The sequence below is a fragment of the Zootoca vivipara genome, chromosome 9 (assembly GCF_965207765.1).
Source record: "Zootoca vivipara chromosome 9, rZooViv2.hap1.1, whole genome shotgun sequence".
Lineage (NCBI taxonomy): Eukaryota > Metazoa > Chordata > Lepidosauria > Squamata > Lacertidae > Zootoca > Zootoca vivipara.
In genome coordinates this window covers 30,912,927-30,940,477 of record NC_142592.1, presented here as the reverse complement: position 1 = coordinate 30,940,477, position 27,551 = coordinate 30,912,927, and the positions used below count along the sequence as shown (strand labels likewise).

The 27,551-nt window shown below is 40.5% G+C and overlaps 1 protein-coding gene across 7 annotated transcripts in view; it reads right to left on the bottom strand.

Moving 5' to 3' along the window:
* NAV3 (neuron navigator 3) overlaps window positions 1-27,551 on the bottom strand; it is a 448,025-nt gene that overhangs the window by 162,389 nt on the left and 258,085 nt on the right. For all 7 annotated transcript variants that reach the window (XM_035127692.3, XM_088676973.1, XM_088676974.1 and 4 more), the window contains 2 exons: window positions 16,586-16,703; window positions 15,930-15,982 (listed from right to left, as the gene is read on the bottom strand). In XM_035127692.3, the coding sequence (XP_034983583.3) occupies window positions 15,930-15,982; window positions 16,586-16,703 (171 nt within the window). The remainder of the gene's footprint in view (window positions 1-15,929; window positions 15,983-16,585; window positions 16,704-27,551) is intronic.

Genomic DNA, 27,551 nt, shown 5'->3' with positions numbered 1-27,551 from the left:
TGGGTTGTAAAAAGCATGGAATAAGGTGTGATATCAGAAGATATTATTTACTAAGCTTTGTATGTTTTATTATTTAAACTAAATTAAATAATGACAATAATACTTCAGTAATATTATATGATTATCACCACCACCACCATTACCTCTTGAATTCCTTCATCTTAATCTGGGAAACCTGTTTCATTAACAATGGTTTGCGTGTGAAGACCCCCCCAAGACCTCCCAAAGAAAGACACAGTTGACACCAATATTAGTTTAAGGTTACTGGCATAATTTTGGCCACAACTTTATTGACTATAGAATGTGAGTGGTTCGCCTCTGGCAGGGCAGCACTAACAACTGGGCACTGGCTGAAGTCATAGAATCATAGAGTTGGAAGAGACCACAAGGGCCATCCGATCCAACCCCCTGTCAAGCAGGAAACACCATCAAAGCATTCCTGACATATGGCTGTCAAGCCTCTGCTTAAAGACCTCCAAAGAAGGAGACTCCACCACACTCCTTGGCAGCGAATTCCACTGTCGAACAGCTCTTACTGTCAGGAAGTTCTTCCTAATGTTTAGGTGGAATCTTCTTTCATGTAGTTTGAATCCATTGCTCCATGTCCGCTTCTCTGGTCTGGTACTTTTATATATTTGAACATGGCTATCATAACACCCCTTAACCTTCTCTTCTCCAGACTAAACATGCCCAGGTCCCTAAGCCATTCCTCATAAGGCATCCTTTTTTTTATAATATTTTTTTATTAAATTTTTTTCAAAATACAACAAAGAAAAATAACACAACAACAAAAACAGAAAAAACATAACAAAAATAACACTACAAAAAAGAAAAACATAAGATCAAATTGATTATTTCTTAATCCTTCACATTGTCAATAGGGACCCCCTCGGGTTTCCCTCCCTTTGGTCCTTTAATAAATTTATAATTAGCAAATTCTATATCATTTTAATCACTTCATACATCTTATTTTTTAATTATCAACTCACATATTATAATTTTCCACAATTCACTAACAACTTAATTTCTATTCTAATATCTCAGCCAATTCCATAAACTCCATCATCATCTGCCAGTCGTCAATCGTTGGTAATGTTTGTTGTTTCCAGTTCTTCGCAATCAAAAGTCTCGCAGCCATTGTAGCATACATAAAAAAAGATACATTTTTCTTTGGAATCTCTTTCCCTACTATGCCCACTAGAAATGCTTCTGGTTTTTTCACAAATGTGTTTTTCAACACTTTCTTTAGTTCATTATAAATCTTATTCCAGAAGTCACTTACTAGTGGACACGTCCACCACATATGGTAAAAGGATCCTACATCTTTCTTACATCTCCAACATTTATTGTCATGACTGTGGTATATCTTTGCCAATTTTACTGGTGTAAGATACCATCTATACATCATCTTCATTAAATTTTCTTGTAATAAGCTACACGCAGTAAATTTTATATTCACCTTCCACAGTTTCTCCCATTCCTCCATCATAATATTATGACCCACATCCTTTGCCCACAAAATCATAACATTCTTTGTTTGTTCATTTTTCGTATGCCACTCAAGCAGCAATTTATACATTCTGGAAAGTATTTTCGACTTAGGTTCTAACAATTCTGTTTCCAACTTTGACTTCTCTAGTTGAAAACCAATTAATTTATCCATTTTAAAAACTTCATTTATCTGATGATATTGGAGCCAATCATCTAAATTACATTTCAACTCCTCATAAGTCTTTAACTTACATTGGTCTCCTTCTTGAATCAACAAATCTCTATATTTTGGCTAACTGGGTTCCGTGTTTACTCTTTTACGAACCTTGGCCTCTAACGGTGAAATCCATTTAGGTGTTTTTCTTTCTAACAGATCTTTATACCTGGACCAAACACTATACAATGCCTTTCTTATTATGTGCGTTTTAAAGCCTCTTTCCAGGCCTTTAACTATTTTGGTTGCCCTCCTCTGGACATGTTCCAGCTTTTCAGTATCCTTGAACTGTGGTGCCCAGAACTGGACACAGTACTCCAGGTGAGGTCTGACCAGAGCAGAATACCGTGGTACTATTACTTCCCTTGATCTAGATGCTATACTCCTATTGATGCAGCCCAGAATTGCATTGGCTTTTTTAGCTGCTACATCACACTGGTGACTCATGTCAAGTTTGTGGTCTACCAAGACTCCTAGATCCTTTTCACATGTACTGCTCTCAAGCCAGGTGTCTCCCATCCTGTATTTGTGCCTTTCATTTTTTTTTGCCCAAGTGGTACTTTACATTTCTCCCCGTTAAACATCCTGTAAGGGTAAACATCCTGGGGGAGCATTGGTCCTACCACAGACGCAACCTCACCCCAAAATGCTCCCAGGTGCTCTGGCGTGGCCCTAACCCTGGAAGGGGATCAGACAAAAGCATGGTGAGCCCCTGGATTCCTTTAACGGAATACCCCAATGCACATTGGGAGGGGCAGGTGTGACAACCTCCCCTCACCACACCTTGAACCAATGCCTAACCGCCAAACCTTACAAAGTGACGATTTGCTACACAGCAGGCAAAACCCAAGTGGCACCAGCCAATCAGTCAAATGGGAAAATTCCTACTGGGCCCCTGCTCCAAAAGCAGACGACCCACGACCCACGACGGCATAGCAAGGTCATAGCAAGACCCTAAATATAGGGAGAGTGGGCGGGTGAACCGGTGCACGAGGCACTAAGAGGAAGCTCAACACAATGGTATAAATAGGTTCCCCGGCTGCAAATTCTCTCAGCCCCATTGGCCAGAATTACCCCAGCAACCGAGGGACCCAATTGGGTTGTTGTGGCTGACTAAACAATCCCACCCACACGAACGGTGAGGTCAGTCTTCGTGATCACACCGCAACACATGCCCTCCTTGAAGAGGACACAATTTTTCATAAAGTTCCAGGTTTATTCTAGGCTTATCTACCATTGGTGTGACAGTTTATCAACTTACATATTTGTGAAGCACAGCGCTATTTCATAGGGAAATGATGAAGAAACAAATATTATTTTCTTATAGAATCCCCGCCCCACAAATCAATCCAATCCTCCACCAGAAGCTCCTTTTAACACTTGGGCTATTCCCTCCATCCCCAAAGCTCAGAGTAAACTGTATGCCAAAAGTCTAGAAGGCTATATTTTATGCTGGGGAAAACACGCTAAGTTACTGCAATGAAAAACAAACATTTATCAAAGTAGTTCTCCATGTAGGATGTGAAACAGCATCCAAAGGACAACTATCATCCGTCAGGGCAAGGGTGAAAACATCTCCCCCAAGTATATTTTGCTAAGACCAACAAAATGTAAATAATATAATAGCTAACACATTAAAATAAACACATTGGTCTATATTTTTAATGACACTTTCATATAAATCTGGGCTAACTTCACTGAAATAAATATGCAGAATTCAAAATTACTCTGCTGCCTGCAAAGTCTGAAGTGTCATTTGATAGCATGTTAAATGATATTTACCGGAGATAATTGTATAAGCACAAAATTGGTGTTGTTGGTTTTTTTTTAAAAAAAAATCAAAACTGAACTTGCTATGAGTATCTTCATTTATATGAAGAAATACTTCTGCACATTAATTAACGGCATCATTGCTATTTGCAGAGCTGGTTGCAAAGAAAAAGAAAGCTCTGTGAAGAAGTTTGGGCACTTCTGTGAACATATTTCCTGTGTTAAGCATCAATTTATTCAAAAACAAAATTGCCTTTTATTGCACATATGGTTACCGAATAATACAGGGGTTTTTTTTGCAGCAGGTTGCTGACACAATAATAGAAGGGGCAAGAAAAAGCAGATTAATTAATCCTTTTTGAACAATTTGTTAACTGTTTCTAGATTCTTGAGTGTGAAGTCATGTATAACAGTATAAAGACTTACACATGTCCATGGTGTTATTATATCTGCATTTGCTGAATAAAGCAAGCTAGTGAAGCTTAACAGGTAGAACTCAGTTCAAATCCCACCCCGGCCATGAATTCACCATTTCATCAAAAGCAAACCACTAATCCTTTTTGCTCTCAGGCCTCGGTAGCAACATGATGATAACCACAGTGACCTGCCCTAACAGTCTCTTGTAAAGATCACCAAGATAATGTATAAGAACTACATTGAATGCTTGAAATGTGCTACATAAATGCTGTTAGAAGATCCAACATGACACTGGGTAATAAATTATTGGGGTTATTTTTCACTTTCATTTCCACTCAGTAATAATTAAAAAAAAACACTTCAAAGTTTAACCACTTTTAAGCTTTCATTGTGTACATAAACACTGGTTTAATAACCTTCTCTTTTGCCTTGGCAAACCACAATTATTCTTTGAACTCAGACCCCAGCAGCCCTAAACACATTTTATTCAAACTTACAAGCAGATGAAAATAATTTAAATTTTGCAGTTGCAGAAGTTCCAATAGACTTTAGCCAGCTTCTAAGCTCTCCATACTGTTTCAATCAGAGCTCGAATGGGTCTCTGAAATCAATGTTTAATAAAGGAGCAAATTATAGGGTTAATGTAGTATTCAGTACAGTTTTACTTCCTTACTTGTCTATATTGTTGGGTTTTACATAAGGCAGGATAGTCACTGTGTCAACATAACACAAAACAACAAATCTCATATAGACAATATGCTCCATTTAAAATAAATAAATCAGTCCTACAATGTACCTATGCACAGCGGCAGAGCTTCATGCTCCACCACCGGAGGTGGAGAGCAGGCACGCTGCCCCCAGGGACATGGCATGTGTTCTGGGGCAGAGCGCAGCACGCGTTTTGGGGGTGGGGCATGCCGTGCACAGGGGCAGGGCGGGCAGCTGCGATGGCGCCCCTGGGATTGCGCCACTCAGGGTGGCCCGCCCCCACCGCTCCTATCTTCCTACGCCCCTGCCAATGCATCTCTATCCTGGGATCGGCAAATCCATCCTCTGTAATCTCACTGAATTCTGTGATAAACTGCTGTGAGCAAAGCAAATATTACGAGAATTGTGGCTTATGCAACATTAAAGCTACAAATCTTACAAGTACTGAATAAAATGTGCATGTGAAAAGTTCAGAAAGGGCTGTAACTAAAGCAAGGAACTAAAACAATATAAAAAAGGAAGGAAGGCCCAATGTACCCAAAGGAAATTTTAAAAGGCAAATAGGGTTGAGACTCACAAAAAAGTTAAGTACCTGTTATGAGAGACAGGAGTACTATGTTCATCACAGCTCTTTCCCACTAAGTTTACTAGTGAGAGCTGAGGGTGCTATGAGCCTAAAACTTTGAGAGAAATATGAAGGAATTTGGAATTTAGATTGAAGGTTTAATATTCTTTTGGGAGCCAGTTTATTTCTTTTAAAAAAGAACTTAATAGTTGTAGTATAAATATAGAAGATTGTTATATTTGTTCAAGGGGTTAGGACTATGGCTGGAAGAGATTAGATGCAGCAACCTTATTGAATCTGACCATAAAGGTAAAGGTAAAGGTACCCTTGACCGTTAGGTCCAGTCACGGACGACTCTGGGGTTGCGTGCTCATCTCGCTCTATAGGCCGAGAGAGCTGACATTTGTCCGCAGACAGCTTCTGGCTCATGTGACCACATGACTAAGCGGCTTCTGGCGAACCAGAGCTGTGCATGGAAATGGCATTTACCTTTCTGCCGGAGCAGTACCTATTTATCTACTTGCACTTGGCGTGGTTTTGAACTGCTAGGTGGGCAGAAGCTGGGACCAAACAACAGGAGCTCACCCTTGTCACAGGAATTCAAACTGCCGACCTACTAATAGGTAATTAGAAAGACAATAGGCAATTAGGAAGACAACAAGTTGTTTACTACCTATAGATTTCCCCATTATGTAAAAATATTAGCCATGTACATTCTGAATTCATCCCTGTGAAGCAAAAGGTTAATTTCCCCCTTTTGAGGTGCTTGAATGGAATACAAGGTGAGTATTTCATACAGTATCTTAATATTTTACAAAAGAAAAATTGTAAATCAGAATTTAGTTTGAGCGTATGTCATTATCCAGTAATTGCAAGTAAATAAATTTACATGAATAATTCAGTTGTTGGATAGAAACTCACCACTGGCTTATCTTAAAAATGTATATTCTTTATCATTGATTTTCATATTACTAAGAGTTGCTTTCATCTCCTTCCTCTGGCAGATTGCACCTTCTCTGCTTCCAAACATAATGAATTATAGCATGTACATAGGATAATTAATGATGACTAATACAACTATATATTATCCCTTCCTTTCCTTGAGATTAATCAGTTCCATAAATATGACAATCTGCCAGATTCTCAAGCCTATACTAAAGAAATTAGACTGGTGAGTGCCCAGAATCCTAAGCACGCTTAGAGAAGTATTTTATTTAAAGAAATGAGGGACACTTCTAAGGCAATGTGACAACGATTAACGATTAAAAGATAGATTTGTTATGTTTCTGTGTTTTTGCATCTATTGCCAAAAGTAGATTTAAAAGCTCCAAAGATTAATGAAGAGCTTGGATGCTGGACAAGACATCCAAAAAACAAAAACATTATATATACAACTTCCACCCTACAATAATGCTTCTTCTTTCTTTTTTTCTTCTTAAAAAAAGCAGCATTCATTTATGAAGTTGTGATCAGCAAGCCAGTCAACCATTGTAAGCACTCACTACATCAATGAGATTCCCCCCCTCATTCTTATGTAGGCCTCCTGGGTGCATGTTATCAGCTTATAAAGTTTGCTAAGTCAGTCAGGTTTCCAGACAAGGTTATGTATTTTTGAGTATTTGCAGTACATAAACCTAAAACTCAGCATGACCAAGTAACAAGGAAGCAGGTATACAAATGACAGCTATGCATGATATGTTGGTGAAATATTTCTGCTTAGAAACAAATAACACCAGGTATGCAGAACTCCTTCTGGACAGGCTTTCTGAGGAAATGATGCTGAACAAGAGATTAAATGCTATCCCAAGGCCAGGCTGCAAAGATGAATAGATACTGCTGTGAAATGTCACAGTTTGCTAACAGAACTTAGAATGCCCTACTTGATGGAAAGCCCAACACTATTAGTTGTTGTGGTTGGTGGTGGTGAGGAGTTATATGTCCAAGGATAGAGAAACATTTAAAATTGCTGGTTTTAAAAAGGAAAAAAAGGAAAGGAAAAAAGTGAGACCAGGTGCCAATTTTGGAAATTTCATTTCAGTCTAACTCACAATTAGACAATGTGGTTCCACGATCTGAAGCATCCCCTAAATCTCTTCTGGTAGCGGAATCCCCCAATCCTCCAGAGCAAATCTGGGGACAGCATGGAGCACGCAAGGGGAGGAGGGGAAATTCTCATTGCACCAGCAGGAATCCTTGCACTGACCTCCGGGGGAACAAGAGGTTAGCACAATATGGCACACTGCAAGCTGCCTTAATACTCATTCAGACTATTGGTTTATCCAGCTCGATATTCTACACCAGGGGTTGTCAACCTGGTCCCTACCGCCCACTAGTGGGTGTTTCAGGATTCTAGGTGGGCGGTGGGGGGTTCTAGGGCACGAGCTGAATCCTCCTTCCATCGAGTGCTGGTGGGCGGTAAGGAAATTTTACCATCAATAAAGATGCATTAGTGGGTGGTAGGTATAAAAAGGTTGACTACCCCTGTTCTACACAGACAGAATTTCAGACTGAAGACTTTCCCAGCCCTACCAGGAGATTCCAGGAATTGAAACACTGCTCTTCTTGACTCAGAAGCCTGTGTTCTAAAGGAAATTGCAGAAGAGGGTGGAATGATGGAACGGTGCTGTGCCATGAATGCACTAGAGGGCATTACAGTTACTGCTGCTTAGCCTCTAAGCTTCTCTCTTCTATGTTGTTGGTGGTGGGTTGTTCCTGTTTGTTCCTACTGCCAACAGAGAAAGTGGAAGTGCTTAAACCAGCATTCATGTAGAAATATATCTTATTTGAATAAACCTGAGTTGTTTGGTGCCTGCTGCTTCATGTATTTTGTTTCTTATGCGTCAGGCCTCTTAAGGTCTAGGCGGATAAATTGCAAGTCAAGTCAAAACCCTGATTTCTGTTCCTTGGGAATACGGTAGCTATTTGTTTCACAGCTGTATAGAGACGTATCGTTGTATCATTCATCCCAAGTCCAGCTTACACTTGGTTCTGAATTTCAGTTTAATAATACACATTGAAGGGGGGAAGTTTATATAATATTGCTATTGATGTTATTTTAAGTGGTGGGTAGCATTCTGTACATTCTTTGTATCTTTAGCATGCTAAAACGTTTCCTTTCAAACGATCATATAAATAGACTTTGATGAATCCAACATATTTTTCTAATCCTTCTGTTACCCTGAAAGAAATTTATTCATTCCTGCAACAAACAGGTGTGCCTAGAATATTTCCAAGAGTCAACTACTGTCTTTGTATGTTTACAAGGCAAACTAACAGAGTTTGATTATAGCATACTTTTGTGCTCAGATAAACACATTCAGAAAACAAACTGTATAATTGTGAATAGTTTGCTGTATTTTTGTTACAAGGCATGCCAATTTTATTAAATCACAATACCAACAATGCAAGGCAAAGCAAGGCAACCAATACAGGCCCAATTCACTAGCAATGTATGTAAATTATATTACTATTATTTATTAAATTTGTATACTGTCCTTCATCTAAAGACACCAAGGCAGTTCACAACATAAAAATACAAAAGGAGGATACAAAATATACATGTTAAAGCAAAAACAAACCAATAACCCCCCACCTCCTCAAACACATTTTAAAGCCATATAATGTTAATCAGTTGAACACCAGGTTTACCACTCCCATCAGCCCATCACCCATTCCCACCCACCCCCACCACCCTCTGTATATACATAAGGGTCTGACTCTTCTGTTTCAAGTGTATCTGAAGAAGTGTGCATGCACACGAAAGCTCATACCAAAATAAAAACTTAGTTGGTCTTTAAGGTGCTACTGAAGGAATTTTTTTATTTTGCTTCGACTCAGACCAACACGGCTACCTACCTGTAACTAGAACCAGGTTAAAGAGAAATACTTCACCTAAAGATATGCAATGAAGGCACCAGCCAAAGCTCCCTGAGGAAAGCACCCCAGAAATGGGGAGCAAACACAGAAAAGGCCCATTCTCATGTTGTCACTCTCCAGATCTCTTGGGTCGGTTCAAATGGGAAGAGGCAGTCCTTGAGGTATTGCGGTCCTAAGCAGTTTAAGGCTTTATAGGTCAAAACTAGCACTTTGATTTGGCCCCAGAAACTAATTGGTAGCCAGTGCAGTCAAGCCAGATCCTTAACCTCTGCTGTCTTGCAGGATATCTTAGGGAGAAGAAAAGGCTAAGGAGTAAACTCTACACAATTCTGGAGCGGAGTCCCTAAGATGGTTGGATGGTGCCTTGTACACTTCCTCCGGCGACACCTGCAGCCAAGTTGGTACTAAACATATTGCTCTGCTTTCCTTTGGACCACATCAGTGATGCCGAGGATGGGGTCTTGTCATCTAGGCATCCCGGGACATCCATACACACTGCCCAGGCTTGTGCCCCAGAGAGGTCACTTTGGTGCTGCTAACACAGCAAAAACAACACAGTAGGCAGCAGCAATGAGCTACCAGTCTCTGCACCCACAGCAGCCACTGTGATTCTCTAGCAGTTTGACTTCACCCCCAGAATTACACTCCATTGTCTCCCGAGAAAGACAGATGCCAAAAAAATGAGGAGAGAGCTGCCTATGTGGGCTATCTGGTACCACCTAAGCTAGCCTGCTGTTCTCAGATACAGTGGAACATTCTGTCCCGTCTCCAGTTTTAAAGAAAGATTTAAATGCCAGTCCTGTTGGCTTTTGTTCACGAAATTTGAGGGGAGCCATCTTGTCCTCTAACCCCATGCAGCAAATGCCTTGGGCTTCTCCCCTGCCTGCCATGAGGTAAAATAGGCTTTTTAATCTTCAGAACTTCTTGCAATTTCTTTGTTGGTATAAGTTAGCACTTTTCAGAAAGGCATCATCAATATCATAAGAATATTTATAGATTTCACATTTAATCTGCAGGGCTTTGAAGATTTGACTAATCTGAAGCTAAACATTTCCTTTTAAAAACAAAGTTGTACAACGATGACTAACCTGACTGCTAGCCTTGACAACATCCCTTTAATAAGAAGCAGACTGGCTGCCTAGAGGCCTTGCTAGAACTTTTAACAATTTCCAGATTTTGAAATGTTTCACAGAAAACTAAGATTCTAATTATTGACCATTAAAAAAATAAAGAATTTAAAAGTAATGTTGCATATTAAATTGCTCTATACGTTTTTGTTTTCTTATTTCTCTCCCACTCCTCCAAACCCATTGCCTGAAAGCTATTAAATCAGAACAATTTCCCATTAAAATTTAACTGGGCCAAACTTAAGAGAAGATCGTTCACTTTCATGGGTGGTCACAATATTAAATACTTTTGGGGTATGCTGCCTTTTACCATCCTGGTCTGTCTGCTGACTTATTCTGTGGTGATAAAAGCCAACAGCTTTTAATCTCTGGTCTTAGCACTAGGACCCCACAGTGCTAAGACCGAAGATAAACCTATGTCTACTGTATTTTAGAGCAATCAGAGGCTTATCTCCAGACTCAGTGCTGTGGAACCACAGTACTAAGATTGGAAATAAGCCTATGCCTGCTCATGATTGACAGGTGAGTATCCCACCCACCAGTCAAAAATGGGCCACATACAAGTTGTGGATCCAGCCCTTGGGCTGAAAAAGCTTCTCCACACCTGTTATTGAGAAATAAGTCCTATTGTGTTAAATTGAGCTTCCATACCTCTGGGTGGTGGGTATGGAATTGCAGCCTATAGGGACAGGCTATTTCATAATAAATGATACAGCTAAATCCTACCTTCTTCTGCAGTGCAGATATCCTTTTTATTGCACATTCATTATGATTTGTGCTCATTATGCTATTAGGGCAGTCACATGCAATCCAGCTTTCAATACTCTTTGTGCCTGCAAAGTGTTGGGATAGTCATACTGCTTCATTTCCAATCAGTGCATATCCCATCACTTCCTGATGAAATCCCTTAATTTCTTTATACCATAATTGTTCTGGACAGCAACAATGTTGTGGCACTGGAGAAGCATTGTAGAACCAGAGTCTACCACTAATGCAATGTATCAAGGACCAATTGCAGAATACACCTGCAGTCTGGAGAGGCCCAGAAACACAGATGACATCCTTGGAATTCCCTCTCTTTTAAATATACAGCCTGGAAAAGATGCTTTCTTTTATTTATTTATTTTATGGGAAGGTCTGAAAAAGCAAAGGAACTTGTTCTCCAAAGATTACTGAGTTCTACAAAGTATTTAAAAAGTTTTTAAAAGTGGCAACCCACTAACTATACTGGTTAAAGCCTTGCTTTATAATAAATTATATAGGTCTAATATTTTAAAGCCACCATCACATTTTGTGGCAGTGAATTCCATAAGCTAACTATGCTCTGGGTGAAATAGTAATTTCCTTTTGTCTGTCCAGAACATACATACAATCAATTTCATTGGGTATCCTGGTTTTAGTACAATGAAGAAAAATTCTCTCTCTCCTCCACTCATCATGTTATAAGCCAGTTTCATGATCCTCTCAAAGGTATTTTTTAATAAACTAAAAGCCATATACGCTTCATCCTTCTGTCCTAAGCCCAATATCATTTTAGCTGCTTTTCTTTTGAGAACCATTTTCAGAGCTGAGAAAACCTTTTTGAGATAAGAGTGAAGGAATCAACAAGTGCTGCTCTGAAAAGGGGGCAAGGTTAAAAGACACATTGCAAGCCACCTGTCATGGATGCTTTAGTTAGATTCCTGCATTGCAGGGGGTTAGACTAGATGACATTCATGGTCCCTTCCAACTCTACAATTCTATAATTCTACAGACAAATTCCTCAAAAGTGCTTAAGAAACCGCCTCATGCCTTATAATTGACAGGAGAAGCCTTGCTGCCTAGCAGCAAACTCCTAGGAGTTTGCCCCTCCCTCAGCAAAATATCTGAAGGGGCCAGCTCCCCCAAAGTTGGTGGCCATTGTCATTCAAGTGATGTGTGCAAGCCATATACTGTGATCAATTATGTGGGGCTGGTCTTATCTCTCCCTCCCCACAATACCATTCAAGTTGGCACCCCTGCCCTGTTGGTTGTGCCAGCATTGGCCACTGCCCTGTTGGCACTGATCCATAACAGGATCTTTTCACTAGTAGTTCTGTTTTTGGGTTGGCCTTCGCTGGTGAGGTGAATCTGCCTCCCCCATTACTGTTGTTCATTTAATAACATTCCTCTTTACCCAGACTTGATGGTTGAAAGGAACTTTTCCTGGCAATCCTGAAAGTATTAGCGGTAAATGCTTTTCCAATTTTTTAACTGTTCAAAATAAGTGGGCTTTCTAAAAAGCATATATATTTTTTAAAAAAATTATGTATTTGCCACACTGAGATCCTTTAAATTTAATAAAAACAAACAACAATATACCTGAAACCACCATTTATGCATCCTCTTTTCCATTCGGGATAGGGGAGAAAAAAACTTACATTTAGTCAGGCAGAGAGAATGATTGGAGCTTTCAGGTATCATCCCACTGGAGAGGATTCAACTGCAACTCCAAGTCCCAGCACCCCCAACATGAAAATGATGCTATACATGCTATTCCAACAAAGGGAGAAGACCCTTAGTGAGCCTCCGCTTCATTGGGTACCATATGACATAAGCACACGGGGGATGCTGGGATTTGTTGCCCCAGTCCATTCCCCAGCAGAAAAAGGATGTTGTGTGCATGAGTCTCACAGAGAGAGAAGGCTCCTGGGGGTTCTCTTCACTGTGGGAGTTGCACTCTCCTGGGAACTGGCAAAGGTGGATCTAGGAGAGCAGAGCTTCTGGGGCGGTGTACCAGGCACCACGGCTATGACATCGGATGGAAGGCCAGAGGTGAGGTGTGCTGGTTTTGGAGGGTTGCACAGGACACCACTGAAATCTGAGATACCAAGGTCTACCACTAGGAGTGGGAGAGCTGAACCACTTTTGCCTTCATCCTGCTCTGAGGAACACTGCAGGGACAAGGACAGAAGGTAGCATCAGATGAAGCTTGCAGGATAGGGTGAGTATGGCTCACTTTGCTCCAGTTGGACCATACTACACACCTGGCCCTGTTCTCCCTGATCATTCTCTCAAGTATTTGGTCCAAGGTACTTCCATTTGAAATTGCATCCAAGCTTTCCCAAAGGATTTGAATGTCCTTTCTCTCCTTCAGCTTCCCTTTAACCAGATCCCTCGTTGGGGGAAATTCCCTGAAATTAAGCATGACTCTGTTGATCTCTCTAGGCCATGTTTACTTTATAGGTTGACTTTGTCCATGTTGTGTTCACAGTTTCACATGTCTAGCCAGATTCTGGGCAAAACTCAAAGGTCCTACACCCTTCTTGCCAACTCGGTGACTAACTGTTAAAAACATTAAAATATTATGATACAAAGTCACGTTGTTTCTTTGTCACGGTAATAAGGTGTGTTTGCTTAGTCTATATGGACATAATTGAAAGCTGCCCATTTTCACAACATCTCTTTTAGCTGTTTCTTTTCATTTTAAGATAGTTATCCCCGTCTCACCCCCCCTTTATCTTCACATCACAATCACCCTGTGAGGTAGGCTTGAGAGATCACGACAAGACCATAATCACTCAGTGAGGTTCACAGATGACTAGGAATCAGAACCTGGGTCTCCATGGTTGTCTTGCCATGTGGAAATTGAAGACAGAGTGGTGAGGTAGGAAGAAGGGAAAATAATGGACACAGTTATTTTATATGTAGGAGCTTCTCAGGGGTTCCCTTATTTCCCCACAAGGTTATTCATCCTAGAGGCAGATTTGCTTGATGCAATATGTTTTGGGGGGGGAGAGAGACACCTAGTCATTTATTTATTGCCTTCCTTTCACCAAATGCTTCTATGACAGGTTTCAAAAATATCACAGTAAAAACCCACAAAACTGACCAGTAACAAATTTAACAAAGCAGAAGAGTACAGAAGAGCAGTGCAGGAGAAGACATTCACTTGACCAAAGGCCTGTATTGGCCAATTGTTTAAAGAAGCACTCAGTGGTGGTGTAAGGTGCATAATGAGGAGAATGTCATTTCCCAAGCTGGGGGCCAACACAGAGAAGGCCCTCTCATCAAACCACAGATGATGCATGAGATCTTATCTTATCCTGCAGATCTCATCACCCAAACAGGTTTAATGTGGGAAGGGGGGGGGGTTCAGATACCTGGGATCCAAGCCATTTATAGAATTATATGTCAGCGTTAACACCTTAATGTCCACTTAGTAGTGATTTAGCAACCAATAAAGGTCTTTCAAGACTGTACATCCAGAAGCGGGCTCACTGCTTCATTCTGCTCTAGTTGCAGCTTCAAAACGCTCTTAAAAAGCATCCCCATGTAAAGCTAAATGGCTATTTAGCAGCTTGTCTAGAAAGAGTCTTTCACTCCTTGGATGGGGGCGTCAACCCATCCAGAGATCATTTTTGTCCCTTGGAAGCTCTGGGACCACAGGGATGTCACATAAGCAAGATATCATGTGAAACTATGTGGAAGTAGTAATCTGAACCAACACTCACTATGGCTGATGGCACTAAGAGCTGCCTGGAATAGGTCAGATTACTTTTAGGCTGCAATCTGGGAATGTCCCATTAAACTCAGTGGAGCTGACTTCTGAGCAGACATGTACAGGAATTAGAAAGATATGGTATTCCTTCTTGTCCCTTCCTTGCTGGCCTGTATTACTATTTCCCAGACATTTCTTCACTTTTCATGTAAGCTGCCTAGTGCCATATAGGAGTGAACTTAACTGCAATGTTTATGTAATAAGATTCTGAATTTAACGTTTCACTACTTGTTTTTGTTTCTTAATGGCAGAAACACAGAAAAGTTGTTATCTCAACTTGAATTAGCCATCTTTCTCTTAGATGATCAACACCAACACCTGCTGCTTAGTTTTGCCCCAGCAAGCAGCTTGTCAATGAAGAGTTAATTTTAGTATCTTCAGCCTCCTGTGTCACACTGAATGTTAGCAGGCTCCTTTCTCATCTATCTAGCAGAGATTTTACCCAAAGTATGATTAGCAGCTAAAACATACAGTGTCATTATGCCGCTAAGCAATTAAAACAATCCTCTACAAATGTCATTAAAAACACACACACACAACAACAAGTGGGGAGAAAATTAACTGAGGGATCTGGGGAAAGGGAGACTCCATGTGTTATTTCCACAACATCCTACACTGCAGTGAATTCTCTTTATAGCCACAGACACTGCTAATCAATAAAGAGTACAAAATTTAAGTCCCACTTCTGGATGGGAAACTAATTGCCTTGGGATATATGCTGACTTTCAAGTACTTGCTGGTTTTAGCTCAGTCTCTTCCAGCAGAAGGTTACACATGTCTCAAGAGATACTTCTTAAATTTGTAAGTCAGACTATTTAACTGGACTTCATTGTGGACAAGCAGAAAGGCTATTTATATTCATTAAGAGTTGGCAAACGCCTTATTTCAAACCAGTAGTCCAGACACAAAGACTCCACTCAAAATTGGTACTGCTGTTTTCTGTCTTTAAAGCAGCTTTGGAATTGAAAGTATCCATATAAATCTGAGTAACATAGAAATAAGTTGAAATAAATACATTCATAATTAATCTAATAGTCAGTGCTAATGGCGTTTTCTAGTTCAGCTCCCTTATACCCTGAACTTGCTTCTATCCAAAGATAACAAACCAAGTCTACGTTTTCTAAAAGCCAAAGGAAATATGCACAGCATAATCAACATAAAGTAAAAATGAATAGCCAGTAGTACACAATCCAGTAAAGCTCAGATGTGACATCATAACACAAAAATCTGATTTATTCTTACCATTTGAGACTGGCTTCGAGGACAGCCATTGATATCTTCAACCTTTTCATTTGCTGAAGGAAAACAGTGAGGGTTAAAAAAAAAAGTCAGAGTAAACTATGTGACCACAAAGGAGAAAGTAAACAGACATACAAGAATTTTGCAGATCCTGAACTTTGCTCTAAGCACACTGAAACCCTACACAGTAACAATCTGCCTTGTTAACAGCAGTTCCTTCCCTGTGCACAAATCATGCAAAGGGGAAGTGAAAAAGGAGGTTGCTACCAATTCTCCAGCCCCTGCCAAATGACTGCTGACATGAAATCGTCCACAATTGTCTTTGTGGGATCAGGATACAGTTTCAAGGCATCTCAGAAAGTATAAACCACTCCAGCTAATAAAATGCACACATTGGAGACATATGGCTTAATGAAGCATTCATTTCAAACAATGCCAAGTGTGTGAAACAGTTTTCTGGCCCTTAAAAGAATGGTGGAGCAGACACACACACACACACACACACACACACACACACACAAAATATGTGAGAAATTGGAGGCCAAGTCACAGCTCTCTATTTGGTGCCCATCTTACAGTCAAGCTGGCTCTACTTCTATTGCCTTTTCCTTCCTGAGCCAGAAGTCAGATCATGCTGTGGCTCAGAGCACAGAACTTACCAATGATCTGGATGATTTCTGCTAGCAGAACTCCATCTGCAATGTCCTGTTGCAAGTCCTTGATCAGCCGCTTGTGGCCAGATTTTGCTAGATAGTGATTTGCCCAGTCAGTGTAGATCTGCAGAATAGAGGGAGTGGGAGAAATGGGGAGAGAAAGAGAGACAATAAAAATTCTTAAAACAAATGTTGGCTTACAGATGAGCAGAGTTCTGAAGCACATTCCAGTTTAAGGAGTCAGAAGAAAAAAATAACCTTTAAAACCTTTTAAAAAATTCTGTCCCCATGCCATTTTTTTTAACCATGAATGAATCATTTTATTGCACAATGAAACGCCACAGTCACTGTGACCAAGCAAAAGCCCCTTTAGGAATGCCAAGGAAACTTATGTCAAAATTTACTCTTAGTCTGATCTGATTCACTTAAATGTACATAGACTGAAAACGATGCTGAGTGGTGCTGTTTTAAGTCCTGTGGTGTATTTTCCCTGTGTCATTTTTTTAATAGATAGATATATTCCCAGTACCTTCCAGCCCTCCAGATGTATATTAATGCAATAAGTTATCATTGCCACATGGTCTGTTTAGGCAATCAAGTCATCTTTAAGGAGACCTCCCTCAATAACTTGGAAGAGTTTACTGAAAGAGCCATGACTACATAACGGTAAAGAGTACACCTTGTTCAGGAGCAAATAAAAAGGAAACGAAGGGCAAACTGTGTTGCATGTGTGTGTTTGGCACAAATTCATTGGGTTTGTCATTCGCAACCCTGTGGGTGACAATGTTTCTTGTTCACTGTATGCAACAGTCATACAACTGCTTGCTGCGGTGAGACAGTTTCATTTGTCCTGTCACCTTTGCTTAAATGTGCTGAAATGCCCATATAGGGTTGCAAAACCAACACGTACATAGAGGTCACATTGTTGAAAGAACTGCATATATTTTGAAAATATGCTGTGTTGACAGTTAAACCAAAGATGTTAACAGTGGAAGTCAGTTGGCAGGTTGGACAAGAGAGAGACTGAACAGGAAATGACACTGAGTGTCAATAAGCATATGAGTAGGGGTGATCTGGTTGAGATTGTGTGCTTAGATTTTCAAAAAGGTTTTCAGTCCAAAGACTGATGAATAAGGTTATCAGTTTCTGGACATCCCAACTTCACACGTTTTGAACTGGTGGCGCCTGCCAAGGACAGAGATTTTAGAGTCATGGTAGATACTGCAACAAATACATTGACCTCAGAGGCAGGAGTGAAAATGGTTAAATCTATGTCAATAAGAAAGGGGTTGGAAATAAAGCTGCCAGCTATTTGACTGATAGTAAATGACTCTACAGTGAGACTGCACTGGGAATATTGTGCTCACTTCTGGTACCCACACTTCAAAAAAGGCCAAGATGATCATGAGACTGGAATAACATTTTTCTGGGGGTACTCAAGTATACACAGTACTGGCACCTTTTTTCTAGAAGAACAGCACGGGTTAAAAACACTTATAGTAACATTTTCATGGTGAGTACCGTCCCCCTTTTTCTAGAAGAAAAGCACTGAATATAGGCAACATAACAGATAGGCAAACAAGCAGAATTTTTTTAAGACCACAGCTGCCACTTCTCCTCTGCTTTCTCAAGTGTGAAAAATAATGTGCGGGGAGGTTATTCTTCTACCATGATTGATAGTTAGCCAAACAAAGGGTTTGCATCTCACTGAACTTTGACAAATTTATATTGCTTGTTTATTTAATGTATATACCACTTCGTATTTCAACAAAAACCTCTAAGTGGGTTACAATTTCGAGCAAAATGAAATCGGTATAAGAAATAAAATATTAATTCCACTTTCAAAATCCATAATACTGAACTGCAGAAGTCGCACAACTAAAAACAAAACGTCATTTAAAAGAATAACCAGTTTAAACTCTTGTTCTAGAGAAGAACCCTTCCTTCAACTGTTTCTCTAATCCTCTTTCAAAGCCAGTGGGCAGCCAATGCATTGGGAACTCAGATTTCTGCCAGCAGGTGGCTCCCACTAAAGTCATTGGGTGGGGGGGGGGGAGCTGTTGCAGAGAGGAATTTGGAATCCGCAGACACAGAAACAGTAGCCACACATTTAACTAATTAACTCAAAAGCACACTAAATTCTCCAAAGTGGGATAGTCCCCAGGGAAGGGTCTTGCAAGGAAAGAGCAGACAAAGATGAGTGCTGGATACTTCTTTTCTCACCAGCCATTCACACAATGAAGTGATGGGCACTGAATGGAGCAACAGACAAGGAAAGAGGTGTACAAAATAGCAAAAAGTTCACGTGCCTAACACATCAGTGCACACATCCTTTCTGCTTACTTTTATGCTTCACGTATTCATTCCAGCCGTTTTCTTTTCTTAAAGTGTTTACAATATAAAGATTCCTTTCAGTTTTAAAAAAAACACCTGTTTGCAGTTCTGCAATGCCTCTTGTGCATACTTCTAATGTTTTACTACTGACTCCCCTTCCCTCCATCATTTGCATTCCAGATGTGTGGTATTTGTTTAATCTGCATTTTCCACTATGAGCTTCTGTTTTAAAATAGAACTATCACAGCTACAACAGCTGATAATTATCTAATGCTTTTAAGCTGTGCAGTTTTATGTTTCAATTTCCAGTTATGCTGTAGGAAGCAACAGGGCAAACCAAAGAGAGAGCATGGCTTTGTACATTCTTCCAGTGAGCTCTTGCAGTATTCTATTTTGAAACAAATTCCTTGCAAGCCAGCACATAAATAAACTCAACTCTTCACTCCCACGTTCAGCATGCAAACGACATAAAAAGGAAGCAAGTCAGCCATTTATTAGAGTCATTTTGATTTTGACAGGGTGGCAATTCTTGTCTTGTCAATAAAAGTAGGGGAAGGCATCCTCACATGCAAAACTTGTTGTCCTGTTTATTTGTTCATTCAGCTTTCAATTATTTTTCACTATTAGAAAGTTTACACTGACAGACTGTGTCAAGCGTCACATCTAAATGAAAAACATGCAGAGCATTAGTCACTGTGCTCAACTTTGCTAATGCTTCTCAGTAACTGATCCCTGGAACAAACTACAGACTTACTCATTTCCTTAAAAAGTTCCCTCTCTTAGCCCACTGTTTTGTTTTTTATATATAAAACAACTGCATTCAACACAAATTGGTTCCACTACATACCAGGAGCTGGAATCATCTGAGCCTTAACAGAACAATCTCAACAAGATGTAAAATAATAAATTCTGCATCTGTGTGGTCCCAATGTGTGTGTGTGTGTGCAAGGGAAAGCTTAACTCAGGCACCCCCAAACTTCGGCCCTCCAGATGTTTTGGACTACAATTCCCATAATCCCTGACCGACCACTGGTCCTCTTAGCTAGGGATCATGGGAGTTGTAGGCCAAAACATCTGGAGGGCCGCAGTTTGGGGATGCCTGGTAACTGCTTGCAACATGAAACGCTAGACAGGATAGGACAACTTGAGCAAGGAAGCAACTTCCTTGTGTTATTATCTATCTATTCTTCATGTTAGTATTAGGATTCTTGAAGTACTTGTCATCAGACGAGCAAAGGAAATTATATTATACTTTATAATGCCCAAATATAGATATACATTTCACACATAGCAAAATTGAACAAGATTTGAAATAACACCTTGAATATAAAGAAGCAAAAGTAAAAATAAAAAAATAGAAGGATCCCAAGCGATGAGCTTTATTTGCCAAAATATGGGCAATATCTAGTTTGAGGGCTGCTGCGTTAATGCATAGAGCATACATCCCTCTAAATTTATGTGGTGAACCACCCTGAGATCTGTGGATAAAGGGCGGTATAAAAATTTAAATGAATAAATAAACTGTTGATTTCTCAGTTGTTAAAAGTGAGAATGATCTCTTAGAAAGTCATGATGTGAGCCATAGAGCCCTAGGCAGCACAGGGGATGTACCTGATGAATAATGGACCAGAAACCCTGTTCAGAAGTTGTTTGCATGTGCATAGAGCATTTGCTGGGCTGTCTGAAAGGGAGGCCTGCATTATTCTCATTGTTGATGCTGTTAAATTTATTAGCCACACTTCACCAGCAGGTTCCAGAGCGTGTTACAACATTTTAAAATCCAGTATGAAAAACAGTTAAATTACAAATTGCTGTCACAGGACTGAGCATACGGCTGCAATACACACAGATAGGCATTCCACGTGGTTTCCAAGTCGATCATGCAAAGTTGCAGACTTCATACAGCTGTGTGCATTTAAGTGCTTCTGCTAAAGCATGGGGTTTGGGACTACTGTGGCCAGAATACTGGGTTCAGGGCTCCTGCTTCCTCCCCTTTGCTTTTAGTGTATGCAATGAAACCCATTTCTCAACAGGGCTTCTTTATCACTGGGGTGGGGGAACCTTAAGTGTGTGTGTGTGTGGCTATGGCTATATACTTGTTCCCCATTTGTTTGATGAACTTAATAGCTTAAGATGGTACCAAATCACCCCCTTTAATTGAAAGGAACAATGCAATAGAGATATACTCAGTATGTACAATAGTAGGGTATATGCAGGGAGAGGTAAATGGTTACAGGCACACTGGTACAGCACAGAGCACACCAGACAGCATAAAAAAACCTGTGAGCTTAAATTCGAGTATTAAGCCAATGACAACACAAGAAAACCTCCACACTTTCTGATTTTTACAACAGCATCCATTCTTGGCTAATGCAAGTATAGCTTTCATGAGGCAAACCAGTTTATTGGGCTGTTACACCGCTGTTCCAACATTGTACAGCCAAGTATAAGCTTGAGCCAGCTTCCAGAGCTATGTGAATACAAGAAAGTTGTTCATTTTCCACAGCGAGCAAAGTTTGGATCTCCTTTCTGTTCCATTAGCATTGGCAGCCAGCAAGAGGCTCGACAGACCCATCTGCCAAGCACCTACCAACCTTTGGCTGCCTGATGCTCTGACCCTTCCACAACCTCTGAGAGTCACATTCATAAGAACTCAGAAATGATTTCTCTCTCCCTCACACCCCAGCCATAAAGTTCAGGAGGCAAAGATACGTTACGGTCTTATTTACAAGAGAGACCTGGCAAATCACAGTGGAACAGAGAAGCTACCTGATGATACAACTCTGAAAAGCCCTCTTTGTTATACAGACGGGCTTCTGCTTATATCGTGCAGAAGTTTAAACATTTTTGTAGCACTTCTTGAGTCAATTCACATCAGGCAATATACTTGTTTTTCTTCCCCTTTATCACAATGTCCTCCCCAATGAGAGATTGGTACAAGCTCAGGGGACTCACATGCATGCTTGAGGTGAATTGATTAAAAAGGCAAGCTCTTAAATCCTAATGGGATTATTCAGACACTTCAAGTCAGCCTTATATTATTGGAAACAAACATGTCAGTTTCTGTACTGGTACACTGATCTGAGCTTTCAGCTTGGTCAATTTGGAGTCAAATCCCAGCTCAGTGCACTATACCTTTGGGGAGATGTCTACCTTAAACATCTGAATACTGGGGATAATGGTGGCTTATCTCTCAGAGGATTGTAACAACCATATAGTGTCAAGATTCCCAACTGGAAACCTCATCTGTCTGTGCAGTTCCCTCTTGAGTGAGGCCCAGAACTGCAGTTTGGAACACCTCACTGGGCAGCACAGGAGTATTCTCCTGCTCAGGGCTACAGCTGCCTCCTTAGGCTGCCCACCAGGCCCTACTTGGCAGGAGAAGGCATAAAAGACTTCCTGTTTGGGCTGAGATTTTGCCTAAGCAACTGCAGTCTACCTGGCTCTGGGGTATTTTCGTGCGTTTCACAGCTCTGACTCAAGCTTCCGCTTCCTTGACGAGGCCCAGAAGCCCACAATTCTGAAAGTCCAAGCCTTCTATTTGCCCAAAGCAGGCCTCAATGGGAATAGGATGAAGGGAAGAGATGCTCCTTGAGCCATCATTAGAAAGCTTTAACTAAAGAAAAGTTTCCAGTGCTTTGTGGAATTATTGTTTGCCTGGTTGTCTGCAGTTTAGAAAATAGTGGTTAAAATCAGTGCAGTTTTGAAAAGTGCAATCCACCTTCTTGATTAAAAAAATGATGTACAACTGTAGCCAGACACAAATGAAAACTTGCTCCTTGATCTCTGAAACCATCATGCAAAATTTGGTCATAACATTTAAGAGATGCCTAAATGCATAGTGAAGATATAAGGAACTTTTCAATATATATATAATAGATACAGCTATATATACTGTGTGTGTGTGTGTGTGTGTGTACACTGTACATACACACTTAAATTAGATTAAGTTTACAATTCTATGCACACTTACTCATGGGGCTTCCTGTAAAACATGCCTTAGTTGGGGCCACATATTAAAACAATAAAATCTCTAAGCAAAGACAAAATGTAAAGCTCTGAGCTCTGCTTAAGTGAAGCCTTGTCTTATAAGATCAGACGCATCCCAGGTATGGGTATATAGCTGCATAAAGCAATTGCAGGAAACAGCGGGAGGGGCTGTCTCATTTTCATTCAGCCTTAAGGAAACACAAAAGCTTTTTGGGATGTTAAGCCAGCCACATAAGAGGGGGAAAGACACAGGCAGGCAACAAAATGTATCTGTTTCAAATTGTGACTCAGTTCATGTTATTTAACAGAATACTTTGTACACTGTAACTCACAAACTCTGCCTTTCAAACCCTTGCTGAGCAAATGGCGAGTTCAGCGTGCCTTTTGCTCTCCAGTATTCACATTATGCAGGATTCCAGTGGTTCCACTTAAAATACAAGATAATTAAATAGATTCTCAGCAGTCGTGAGATTAAAAAATAATAATAATGTAAGTACTGTAGCTGAAATCTTCAGTGTAGCAATCATGAACAACCTTTGAAGTCCCTATCTATCTCCAAGCCACAGGGAGAAAAGTACTGAATCATTAAAATCAATGAATGCTTTAAACTACCTGGCATCAAGGTTGTGTTAGGGCAGGCATTCTCAAACTGCGGCCCTCCAGATGTTTTGGCCTACAACTCCCATGATCCCTAGCTAACAGGACCAGTGGTCAGGGATGATGGGAATTGTAGTCCAAAGTTTGGGGGTGCCTGTGTTAGGGCCGCATGCAATATTAGTCCTACTTCACAGGACCCTTTGAAATTGATGGACATGACAAACTTGCCAATTAATTTCAATGGGTCTACTCTGAGTACTACCAATATTGAATATAGTCCCATAAACCTGGCCAGAATTTAATCATCACAACTACTAGCAGCAAGGCTGACATACCAGGGACCAAATTTTCTCAAATATACAGTATGAAAACAATGAGATCTCAGTGAATGCAATAATATTTATGGTAGCTTGAAGCTTTCCTTTTCATGAATTACTGACAGGATTTTTACAGCCAATATGCTATCAGTATATTTATAGCCAAATAACACTATCTTGCTACATTTGTAATACAGTAAGCCACCCCAAGAATGTTTGTGCTGACGGTGATATCTACAACTCTCTCTCTCTCTCTCTCTCTCTCTCTCTCTCTCTCTCTCTCTCTCTCTCTCTCTCTCTCTCTCTCTCAAAATACAACATAAACAATGACATTTAATAGATGTTGTTGATGATTTTCTTCAGAGAAATATATCAAAAAACTGGAGAGTAAGTACATCCATTTTGAGGAATGTTCTTTATTCAGCTCTTCAGTGGATCTGCTCTTCGTAATCTATTCACCATTTTAGGATGACTCAGGTAACTGTCTGCCTTGCAGTTCCAGCAGAACACCACAGGAAGGTGCTCAAACATCATGCTGCAACTGCAGAAAACAGCAGGCTTGGCAGCTGATGCTTCCCAGCAGTGTGTTGCTGCAAATGATCACTGTTCAGGCATCGACACATCACACAACTGTTAATTGTGGTGTTGAGTGTCAGAAGAAAAAGAAAACGGCACTGGCTGTCAAAATGATCCCAACCAGAGACAAGCATTGCTTAAACTGAGTCATCATCCACCCAACCCCACAGATTAGCTTTAGATCTCAGTTCAAATCCAGTGGTCCCTTTGAACAATAACTATAGGAGGCTTCCAATAAAAACCTCCTCCTACTGATGTATATTATCTGCAGATTCACATTTAGTGAGGCTTGGGCAAGAGGCCGTTGATTTGTTAAATAAAGGGAAGGGGCAAAAATCTGGTGCAGGGGGTAACCATATGACCTGAATAACTTGTACCTTTGATTGTAATGGTAAGACCTAAACATGAGAAGTGACCAAACGTGCAAGAGTCTAGCATACATGACATGATTTTTCTTTCTCTTTCTCTGAACAAGGAAGAGGAAGACTCACTAAGATGGCAGAAACCCACTCCACAGCAACTTGGAGCACTCCAATGGAGCAGGGCTTTCATTGAGGCCGGCCCTGTTCTGTGTAACAATATCCCCACTGACATACCACAGGTCGCTTCTATCTATACTTTCCGTAAACAACCGAAGGCATTTTTGCTTTGATCAGCTTTTCCTGTACTCAGTTGTGCTGCTCTTAAAAGGTTCTCTTTTACTGTTTATGACGACACGTTAATAATAATGTTTAACAACACCTCTATCAAACGCCCTGGGGCACATACATGGAAGGCAATTCACAATTTAATTAATTAATTAATTAATTTATAGTTTAGTCATTGACACATTCCAGTCAGATGCTATCTGAAGGGCAAAGAGAGAGAACTCTTCAAAAAAAAAAACAGTAGCCCATAGGTCCCAAGGCACCTGAACTCGAGTTAGATTAATTGTCAGGGACCGGCACGGCTCCAAAGAGTGTGGGGTGGAGGCAAGGGACCAGGGTAGTGAACCAGGAAAGGGGACTAGTGATTTATGGGGTGTCACACCACCTGCAAGGCAGGAACCAGGGGCAGTCCAAGGCAGAGGAAGGCACACGACATATAACAGAGGAAGAAAGGGGAGTTCAGGCAAGGGATGGGTCCATAGATTCCCCATCTTCCCCCACCTCACTGTCTCCTAGAACCAGGAGGGGGTTGGAAAGGGAAGAGCAGTGGACCTCTGTGCAGAAGTCTCAGGTTGCAGGCACACAACTCATCAGAGGAGGGGATATAAGGCAGGGGAGGGGAGGGGCCCAACTGTTGCTGCAACTGTTCCATAGGGCCCAGACCTATGGACAGCTGCCTAGAGGATAAAATCATGTTTATGTGTGTGTATCCAGAGCAATGTGGAAACTGCTGTAAATTCTTCTCTTGCCAATAAAGTGTTGACTATCAGACTCATGTCTTCCTTATCTGGGATGACCCATGACGTTAATTAGCAATTGCAGTGGTCAGTTAATTGATGGAGAGAATGACTAAATCCAATCCCTTCTTCCCGCCACTTAAACAACTAACCTGTGATATTACATGCACAGCCTGCCAGTTGGATCAGGTCAGAACTGCATGTCTAGCACCCGTTCTCCTCCAGCTAAGGTTATTGTACAGAAACCTTTATGCCCCCACTGTATTAGGGAAACATTAAGTAAGACAGACATCCTTTCAGTTAATCTACTGTAGGGGAAAGTATTTGCTACACCGTCAGTCAAGACATAATAAAGCAAACCATAGTGTATAGTCTTGACAGGTGGGAAGACAATAATCCAACTGAGCAGCAAATGCTAAATACTTCATTGTACTGATGTTAGTGGACATGGCAGTTTGCAAACAAGGCTTACTCACACATGCCATATTTAATTACAAAACATGCCCACTGGGAAAGGTATGGAAGTAAGTTAGTCCTCTGATGTTTGCTGCCAATAGATGAAACTTTAATTCCTAGAACCTCTCAGCTAGGAAATGGTAAAGGATGTAACTTGGGAGGGAGCAGTGAATAGTTTCTTTTCTGGCAAAAAAATGTGAAGCCACCTTGGGAGGTGTAGCAGCAAAGTTTGTGAAAGAAAGCAATTGTGAAGGTGGGGAGAAGGATGTCCACCAGGCTACAGGTCAATGGAGCTTGGCATGAGCGTCAGCGCACCCAGCAATGAACTAGAACAGAAAACCAATTCAATTTGTATACCTGTGGTTGGTGTGTGGGTGTGTTACAATGAGAGGTGGAAATTTAGTTCAGCTCACATTTTAATGTGAACTTACCTACTTCACACTTCCTAAAACAAAATGCTGTTGTTGTTGTTTAGTCGTTTAGTCGTGTCCGACTCCTTGTGACCCCATGGACCAGAGCACGCTAGCATGCTGCTATCCGTCAAAATTCACACATTTCCAAATTTTGTGTATCTGATCTAACGTATCTGATCTAACGTTTAAAATTCATCTGTCTCTCTTTGACCCCACTTCCCTTACATTCTGCAATTTACATCTCTTTCTTTCTTCTGTGGTTTTGTACTGAAACAAATCCAGACACAGATACTTTTAAAGCGATGCTTCCCCAACAATATTAACAGGTTGAGTTAACCTCAACTAGATTAATTCTTATTTAGTTTGAAAATCTAATTAGCTTTTTGTTGGAGTTGAGGCAACAACTGTCTAAACTTATTTTAACACAAATGTGCTAACCATTTAATTACCAAACAGTTCACATATAAATACAAGCTGCCCACTTCCATGGCGTACAATTTTGCTTTCCTAAACAAAACAGATGTTTGCTAATTCACTGTGTCCATTTTGTTTTTTACTATGATTATGAGGGATCCACAGCTGGCCTTCAGCAACTGTTCAGTAAATGGTTCCTTGTTTGGATTTTTAGAAAACATATTATACCACACCAAATTGTTTACTCTGTTTGATGTACTAAAGAAATAATAACTGAAGAAGTAAGCCAACACTTAAGGCAATTCATTACCTTTGAATTCAATTCCACAGACACAGACAAAGCACAACATTAGTAATGTGATCCTACAGGTATTTATATTAAAATCCACGCATTTACCTTGCAGTATGCTTGTTGACTCTAGTAGTGGTTTAATTTACAGCCTGATTCTGAAATTATTTTGGTGACCCATTTTCAATTCTTAATGAGTAAA